The sequence below is a fragment of the Lepidothrix coronata genome, unplaced genomic scaffold, assembly GCF_001604755.1.
Source record: "Lepidothrix coronata isolate B3197 unplaced genomic scaffold, Lepidothrix_coronata-1.0 Scaffold122, whole genome shotgun sequence".
NCBI lineage: Eukaryota > Metazoa > Chordata > Aves > Passeriformes > Pipridae > Lepidothrix > Lepidothrix coronata.
Window position 1 is genome coordinate 2,294,363 of NW_016690302.1, and position 9,230 is coordinate 2,303,592.

The following is a 9,230-nucleotide window of genomic DNA, read 5'->3' on the forward strand; positions in this document are numbered from 1 at the left end:
GCTGGTGGGAAAACTGCCTTGCCAGGGGTTATTGCAGCCCCACATTCACTGCCTCTGGTCCCTGGGTAAACTGGAGCCTTCCCTTCCCTAGATCCTGGGAAGTGGGTGCTGACAGATTTGGACTCTCTCTTAATGTGGACAGTGTCAGTGCCAAGGGGCTGGCACAGAGCAGAGCCAGTTGTGTTTGCTTCTCACCAGGTATTTTCCTCCTGCACAAACCGAAATTTTGGGTCTAGAATGCCTGAGACTGGGAATCCTTATCCCTTAAATATCTAATGCCCAACTGAGGATCAGACACCGGATCCCTGTTGGAAAAGCTGAGCACAGCACAGGAGAGGGAAGGGACAGCCCCCTGGAGCAAAATGATGCCTCCACAGTACAGCCACCAAAAGAAATACGTGCTCAGCATCCTGCCTGGAATGTGGCTGGAGGTGACAGGGCCTGGAATGTCACTAGGGGTGACATTCTCCCCCAGCAGGACCTCTGGCTTTTCTGCTCCCAGCATCTGCAGTGCAGGGAGGCCTCAAGAGGTCAGCATTGGATCAGCAGGAAACTCTTTTTCCCAGACACTGCTCTGAACAGAACATCCTTGGAAGTCAATTGTCCAAGACCTTCCAAGGCTGTTTTCCCTGGAGCAGCAAGGAAAATCAGCCTCCCAGCTGCAGAGCTGGGATGTTACAGCAGCACATCCTCAGGGGCTCCAGGGCAGTGCCATTCCCCAGCCCACTGTCAAATCCCACACAGCCAGCTGGGGAAATCCATTCCTTGAGCTCTTACTCATCATCACCATCCACCTCAGTGTATCTGAGCCCTCCCTGTCTCCCCCTGCAAAGCCATTCCCAGGAAAACAGGGTCAGGCAGGTTAAACCCAACCAGGAGCCCAAACTTCTGAAACCCCTCACGGGGAGAGGCAGCCACTTCCAGAGGACAGCTCAGGAACTCCTGGAGCACAACTTCCAGGACCTTCTCAGCCTGCACTGCAGGCAGGAGTTCACTGGGTTGGGTTGGTTTGCTTTGGAAATGGCTTTAACTGGCCCAAAATCCAGCTGGTGCAGGCACAGAGCAGTGCCCTCTGCAATCCCTGGAGCCAGCACGAGGGAGGGATGACCAGGGAGCTGGCAAAAGTTAAAAATGGAAAGAAGGCACGTGGCTGAGAGGACACAAAAAGGCAGAGGACACTGGCTCCAGCTCTAAATCAGCACTTGTCATCTGTCCCCTGAGGTTGCTTTGACGTTTACTCCTCCCTGTGCATTAAAAGGTGGGAATTCTCCAGAGCTCAGTGTGTTCATCTTCCACACCCAAAGCAGTTTTAAGCCTGGATTTTGCTGAGCCTGAATCAGGACGAGCCCAGGCCCCGTGCTATGGCAATAAAAGTACAGAACAACTGATTTTCTTGAGGGGGGGGGGGATACTTTCCCTTCTTTTTAACTTGTTCCAGTTGTACAGACTGTCCTGGCCACATTCCTGGAGTAAGCACTGACAACTGTTTCCGAGCTGAGATCCTCAGGCGTGGATGAGCCAAGACACACAGACACACACACACACACAGAGCACAAGGCACTAAAAATAACCCAGCTAATTGAACCCCTGTCGGAAAGGGCTGAGGATGCAGCACTCATTCCAAAGCCATTTCCTGGACAGGCACTCACTCTGCTGCACATCAAGGGAGGAGGATGCTCTCCCGAGGCTGGGGGGGAGGGAAGGTTGAAGCACAATTCCCTGGGCACGCAGCTGGGGGTAGGGAAATGCTGGTTTGGAGAGCCCCTGAGTCACCCGGGGAAGGGTGATCCCACATCTGACAGCTCTGGGAAGGGTCCTTCTGCTGCTGGGCTGGCTGAGGGAAGAGCAGTCCCTGCAAGGAGCAGGGGGCCAGGGGAAGCTGCACAGCTGGTGCAGCAGAGCCTGCAGGCACAGCTCTGCATCCCGAGCTTTCTGGCTGGGACTGCTCCCTCGGGGCTGGGCTGCACCACTCACCCAGCTGGGATGTGTGAGACTTAGACACTTCAAATTGCAGGTTTGGCAGGGAGCCACCCATTGGGCACCATCTTCTTCTGGGAGGTTTTGGATGTTTGGGATGGAGGAAGGGCAGAATTTAACTCCTCGTGTTGTGATCCCTGGAATCAAGGGGGGAGCTTCTCAGGGCTTCAGATGCTCCTTGGCACAAAGGTTTTAACATCAACTTCGAGCAGCATCACAGAATCAGGGTTTGACTGTCTCTGCTTTGACACAAGCACAGCTTCCCTCTGATGCTCCCACTGATTTATTCCCTCTCTCCTCACCAACAGCACTGCTGCACAGCTGTTTGCTCCCAGATATTCACAGTCCCAGGAGACCTGCACGTGCAGTACCTTTTCCCTGTCTTTTTTTTTCACTAGGAAGCAGCCCTTCCACCTGCTTCATGAAATAATTAAATGGACTTGCTGCAGCTTCTCCCCCAGCTGCACGTGGTTATCTTGCATCCCAAAAGCAAGAACTGTGCTTAATGTGCTCTGACAGGGGCACCGTGGAGGAAAAGTGGGTCAGTCCAGTGCTGACACCCTGAAGCTCCTTCACTTTAAAGCACTTGTGCTTGGAGCTCTTACAGGCTTAGAGACTTCAAATTGCAGGTTTGGCAAGGAGCCACCCATTGGGCACCTTCCTCTTTGGATGTCTGGGATGGAGGAAGGGCAGAATTTAACTCCTTGGGCTCTGTTAGTGGGATTCAGATGGTTCAGGAGAGCCACTTCTGGGCACTGCCCTCCTTTGGGCTCAGTGGAGCATTGATGTGTCCTGTGTGTTAAAATCCTCCCCCCCAGAGCTGCACAGAGCTGATGCTGCTCCCAGGACAGTGCAGTGCTCATGGACTGACCCATTCACAGCCTCACTGGTGTCCCAGTGCCACAAATTTGAGCCCCAGGCTTCAGGGTCTGTTCCAAATCTGCAGTAACAAGGTTAAACATGCAGGCTGCTCACAGCCAGAGCCTGGTGCATCCTCACTACAGAATCCTCTGCCACCCAAAAAGAAGAACAAAGCATCTGGAGTGGAACCTTTGTGAGTTCTCCCTCTGAGGAAAGGGTTTCTAACCTCACCCTTCTTCGTGCAGTGTCACATAAACCAAACACAGGAGACCATCAGTCAGTGCCTCGAGGAAGAGGGTGCCAGGGGCACCCAAAGGGACAGGAGGAAGCAGCACCTTACCATGTGGTAGTTGATCATTTCCTGCAGGCTGTCTCCGAATTTGTCGAGGCACTCCTGCAAAAAAAAAAAAAGGTGAAAAGAACTGGCAGTGAATTGGAGCAGCTGCTCTGCATTCCCAGGGGTGCAGGGGCTGAGGGGGGACTCTCATGAAGCCTCTGAAGAGCCACTCTGAGTTTGGCAAGGAGGTATTTCACCATGCTGGAGCCATAGGCTGCCTGTCCTTTGCAGTTCAGTGCTGGAATCAACATGTCTTGCTGGGCTGGTTCCCCACGTTTCCTTCACCACTGATGCTCACTGACCTAGATTCCAACAACCTTGCCAGCACTGTGCTTCTTAAAAGTCCAGATCTGCCTGCAAACAATGAACCTCACTCTGACCTTTCAGCTTTGCCTGATCAGACAGTCTCCACACCCCTCCAAAAATAAAACCTCACTCTGAACGGCTGCTCAAACAGCAGAGGGGGCTTGGAGGTGTGATCCATTCACAGCAGCAGGGAGCTGGACACTCCCCAGCCCTCCCTGTGTGCCATGCTCCCTCCCAGGGGTGGGATGCTCCCTCCCAGGGGGGGATGACTTACCGAAATCATCTCATCCTTCTTGCACTGCTGCGACAGGTCCCGGACGCCGCTGACAAAGTGCTTGTTGGTGGTGATGTAGACTTTGCCTGCTTCAATCATCCCACTGCAGAGCTTCACCAGCTGCACAGGGACATTCCACCACATTGGAATTACAACCAGCTCGGGTTTAAGGACCCAGCCCACAACCCCAGAACCCTCACATTCCTGCACTGACAACCCCTCACTGCCCGTGGCTCAAACAGGGCTGCAAATCCCCCCTCGTGCTGCCCAAATCCCCCCTGTCACTTAGGGACAGCAGTTCCAGGCTCTCTCCTGAGGACAGCCTGTTTTTTCCAGTGGGTTTCTCCTGCTCATTCTATCCTGAGGCATCAGGAGTGCAGTGAAAGGAACCTGATCCCACAGGCTGGTCGGGCAGGATCAAGGACTGACTCCTCAGTGCTCAGTGAATGTGATAAACGGTGGAAAATGCAGGGAGCATGCTGTTCTTTGGGATTGCTGAGTCTCAGAGCCCAGCTGACTGTTCTGGGTACTGGTGTGTACTGGTGGAGACTTGTTTTTCCCCTGGAATGAGGGGAAGCCAAAATCCAGCAGCTGAGCAGCCAGGGAAGATCTGTGTTCCCTCACATGCAGGTGAAACCATTAAGGCTGTGGGCAACTCTGAATTATTCCCACAATTCTGCAGCCCTGGAAAGCTTTGCCCTGGGAGGGATTACAGGATGTAACTCTGGACCAACTGTGACTTGGTCCAGACTTTCTGATGGGCCCTGGAAAGGGCCTTGTCACAGTGACATTACCAGTGAAGTTACCTGGAACTGGCAGCAAAACAGGGTGTCTTCCCACCCTGGAATTTGCTGCAGCACAGGGACACGTCTCCAGACAGCCTTTCTTAACTTTTGATAGTTTAACAGCTGCAGGGAACATTCCCAGACTTCCCAAGCCACAGCAAAGTGCCTTAGCACGCCTGGAACTGGCTCTAAGCTTTAGTTTAGCCAGAATTCCTGGCCATTAGCCTATCTCCTGTCAGCCAAAGCTCCTTGTAAGAGGCTGTGTTAAACAACTTCAGATAAATCCATAAACCAAAGGCCCAAGAGGTTTGCAGCAGTAAGGGCTGGGCCACTGAGCAAAAACCTTGAAATCTTTTTGGTTTGCTTGGTTTTTGCTTGTTTTACCTCATCAACCTTCTGGGCTTCTAAACTGAGCGAAAAAGTTGTGCTGCTGATGAAGAGCAACACTTGGAAAGCAAGTTTTCCAGTCTCAAAATCCAGCAGCTTTTCAGGGATAATAATTTTACTAAATGAAAGAATGGCTTTGGGAATCTTTGCCTGTCAACCAGCCTCAGGTACAGGCTGGGAATGAGGAGCTGTCAAGCCTGGTTTGATGCCAAAGCCCCGTGTGCTGTTTTGGGGCTTGGGGCTTGTTCTGTTTATGCAGCCCCAGGGCTCTGGGGTCTGTTCTAGATGTGGAACTGCAGAATTGCCTCGGCAGTTCTGTAAAAGTACAGCTGAGTACATCAGTGTACAGATATATCTGCAGCCACCTGTGCTGTATCTGTGCACACATCACATTTTCAGCCCTCACTCTCACACCCTCCCCTGCCCCTGCAGTTTGGCTGTGAGCAGGATGACACATCCCATCCAAACCCAGGGAAGGAAAGCAAACAGCTGCAGTCCCTGTCCCATCTGGAGCCCAGACGTGCACCGGGGGTTTGGACGGATCCCATGGAAAGGAAATCCTCGGATTCACTGAGCCCAGAGATCCCTGGAGAAGTTAAATACCTCTGAGACCCTGCACCTCTGCCCTGCTCTTGGCAAACTTGGTTAGAAAAAGAAGTAAAACCCTGTGGGGGTTTTAGAGGGACTGGAGGGAAGAGCTGATGCTTTTAAATTTGCAGCCCAACTGACACCTCCCAGAGGCACCAGGGAATGAGGGAGCCTTTTTCTTTTGGAACACAGGGAGGAGTCACAGTCATTTCTCACCAGGTGTTTTCCTCCTGCACGAACTGAAATTTTGGGTCTAGAATGCCTGAGACTGGGGATCCTTATCCCTTAAATATCTAATGCCCAACTGAGGATCAGACACCGGATCCCTGTTGGAAAAGCTGAGCACAGCACAGGAGAGGGAAGGGACATCCTCCTGGAGCAAAATGCTGCCTCCATAGTACAGCCACCAAAAGAGCTACGTGCTCAGCATCCTGCCTGGAATGTGGCTGGAGTGGGGATGCAGTTCCTGTCCCATCTGGAGCCCAGACGTGCACGGGGGGTTTGGACGGATCCCGAGGAAAGGAAATCCAGCCCCTCCTGCAACGTGGCGCTTTCCAGCCTGACCTCTGAGCAAACACCCCCGGCCAAGGCTGTGTCACCAGGAGCTGAGGGCCAAGGCAGCACAATCCCAGCCCCAAGGGGAGCAGTGGACACGGAGCACGGCAGAAAATTAAGGGAATCTCTCTGCAACAGCTGCCGAGCCCGGATCTCCGGGTGAATCATTTACACTGCCTTTCACCTCCACTTAAACAGGTGTTAAAAGACTAATAATTTATAAACTAAGCGCTCAGGGGCACAGCAAGAGGCAGAGGAACAGTCAGGCCTTGGCAGTTTGCTGCTCTCTAAGAACCAGCCCTGCCAACTGTTTGGGTACCACTGACCAAGGTGCCCACCAAGCCCTGGAAAGGCTGCCCTGGGCAGAGGAGAGGAGCTGGGCCATCCAAGGGTGATTTGTTGGGAGAGGGGGTGATTGAATCTGGCCCAAAGTTACCTGGTTTAAAGTTCAGTGGCTCTTGAGATGCAGACTCCAGCCTCCCCTGCCCTGGAGCCAAGCCTGATAAACCCATTGCTGACAGAGACCGAGCTCTTGCACTTCCACCCTCATCCTCCTCCTTCCAGGGCTGTTCCTGGCACACCAAGTCATTTACCTGGCATCAACAGGGCCAGAACCAGAGCAGTTTTCACCTTTTTCTTCAGGGCCTCAGCTTGGAGGGGAACAGACAACCCAAACCCCTGTGCAGCTCTCCCCAGTGACACCAGTCAGCTCGTGCACACAACCACTTCAAGCAGCTCGATGAGTAAATAGGTTTTGTAGGACACAGCTTTGCCTAGGGCTTGTGGCTTCAACAAAGCCCATTTCTCCATCAGATGCAGGAGTTTTATCCCTTGTGAGCTCTGGGGGGGATCTCACAGATAAAAAGCAAACAGCTCTTCTGGCTCGTCTTCGTCATTTCTCTCTGTTCTCCTCTAGAAGCAACTCGGTTGATGTCTCTGGCAGCAGGAGGAGTGGGGATGGAAAAGCCACCTCCCACCACAAACTTAGATCCAAACTACCAGCTGGAGGTAAAGAATCCCCAGCACCAGTGCAAAATGGCCAAACTGGTCCCCGAGAGGGGATTTCCAGTGTCAGATTCCAGCTGCAGTCTGAAGGTGGCCCTTGGTGACCTGCAATGTCTCCTCACCCCCCTGAGCTGGCACAGTGCTGTGAGGGCACCAAACACCTCCTGCCCCACTAATATCACAGGTAAGAAGGTGGACAGGGGAGCCAACAGCACTGACAGACCTTGCCACAGCACTGTCAGTCCCCTGGGATCCAGGAGAGGAACAAGAAGCCCCACATTCCCCATCAGGAGCCTTCTGCTCCTCCTCCCATCCCTCTGGCAGTCACAGAGAGGCCCTGCCAGGTACCTGTCAGCAGAGGGAGACCTGGTCCTGGTGACAAGCCCAGTGTGTTCAACATTAGTTCCCTGGTAGCTCAGGTTTTAGAGGAGGCTCAGGGACTCCTCAGCCCCTCCTCAGACACTGCCCTGAGCTGCCCCACCTCACCTTGTCAAGCTTTGCCTCGATCTCCACCACATCTGTCTCCACCTCATCGATGGTTGCCCTGCAATCAAACAGCAAAAAGGGACAATTAATTAACTGATGGCTTGTGGTGATTGGGAAAGGAAGTCGTAGGTGAGTCAGGATCAGAGGGGCTGAGCTGGGAGTGCTGGAGGGGACAGGGGGAGGGATTGCTGTCCCCACTCTGGAGTTTCCTGCTGCTACACACAGTCAGGACTGAATTCCTCAGGAAAAGGAGGATCACACCTCCTCAGGAATGAATTCCACAGGGCTGAGGAAAGAGATGGGGATTATTTTATCTCCTGCCAGTGCCGTGGAGAAATTCAGGTGGGCTGTGGCAGCCACCCCCAGCAAAGTCATTCAGTGTTCTGACTCTGCAGGCAGTGCTGCTAATTGGTAGCAATGCTAATTAACACAGAAACAATCACTGTTCCACCTCACCATCCATTCCCACCAGGCACAAATTCCTTGTCCCAGCACCACCAACCCCCATTGCCAGGCTGTAACTGTGCCTGAAGTGCAGCCACGTGGCAGATTATGCCCTTTGAACCTCAGGAACCATCACTCCAGCAGAGCAGAGACACATCTTGGCCCTTCAGTCACCCAACAAACACCACAAGACTCTTTCACACACGTGGGGCTTTCCTTGGATAGGGAGGAATCTGCTCCACGATTGCTGGGACTGTTCTCTCTCCACGTCACTGGACAGATGTGACAGCAAGAGGCCACTGGAATCCAGCTGCAGAGGTCACCAGGCCTCCCCCCCCGAGTGAAATATTAACATGACATCAGGCAGTTGCAAGAGGCATTCCCAGACTCAGGCATGTGCTGTGGAATGACTTTTTGGAGGCGCTGCAAACCTGGGAGTGTTCCCTGGCAGAGCTGCTCCACTGGGATGGTTGTTCCTGTACCCACACACCTTGGAAATGTGGTCAAACCTCACCCAGGGCATTCAATCCCAAATCTCACCCTGCAAGGAGCTTCTGAACTCGGTGGGCTTGCAATTTTAAAAGGCTGGTTCCTGAAATGTCACGCTCGGGCTTTAAAAAAATAAAATCCAGCCCTGAACAGGAATGACAGAGGAGAGAATCCATCCTGCTCCCAGCAAAAGGACAGGACACCCCCAGAGCAAAGGGAACAGCAAAACTGTGCCCCTGGGGCTCCTGCTGTCTTCAGTGACAGCCCAGGAATATTCTCCAGCAGATTGAAAAAGCACTCCAACACTTATCCCACCCTCTTCCTTCTCCAGAATCCAACCTCCCCCCCCCTCAGCCTCCCATCATCCAGCCTGGAAATGAAATCCTGGTGCCTCCCAACGGGAGCAGAGCCTGCCTCGTGCCCGGGGCTCTGGCCACGATCGATCTGCTACCAGCTCTTTGAAAAGCCAGCCAAAAAAAGAAGCCTCTCTCTCTCTCTCTCTCTCCCAAATAATGCTGCTCTCTCCAGCCTTCCTGCCTCCCATATGGCTGCCCCACACAAATGGCAGCCTGGTTGTGCCCTGGGGGGGGCAAAGCTTTGGAGAGAAAAGGAATAATTAAAGAGCTTCTTTCAGGCAATTTTTTATTTATTTTTTTTTCCTGTCTGTCTCTCTCTTTCTCTCTCTCTCTCTCTCTCTCTCTCTCTCTCTCCCAAATGATGCTGCTCTCTCCAGCCT

The 9,230-nt window shown here is 53.0% G+C and overlaps 1 protein-coding gene across 4 annotated transcripts in view; it reads right to left on the reverse strand.

Moving 5' to 3' along the window:
• The window catches only part of ACAP3 (ArfGAP with coiled-coil, ankyrin repeat and PH domains 3), an 80,643-nt gene that overhangs the window by 37,616 nt on the left and 33,797 nt on the right, over positions 1–9,230 (reverse strand). For all 4 annotated transcript variants that reach the window (XM_017825805.1, XM_017825807.1, XM_017825806.1 and 1 more), the window contains exons 2-4: positions 7,562–7,619; positions 3,756–3,875; positions 3,179–3,232 (exon numbers count right to left, since the gene is read on the reverse strand). In XM_017825805.1, the coding sequence (XP_017681294.1) occupies positions 3,179–3,232; positions 3,756–3,875; positions 7,562–7,619 (232 nt within the window). The remainder of the gene's footprint in view (positions 1–3,178; positions 3,233–3,755; positions 3,876–7,561; positions 7,620–9,230) is intronic.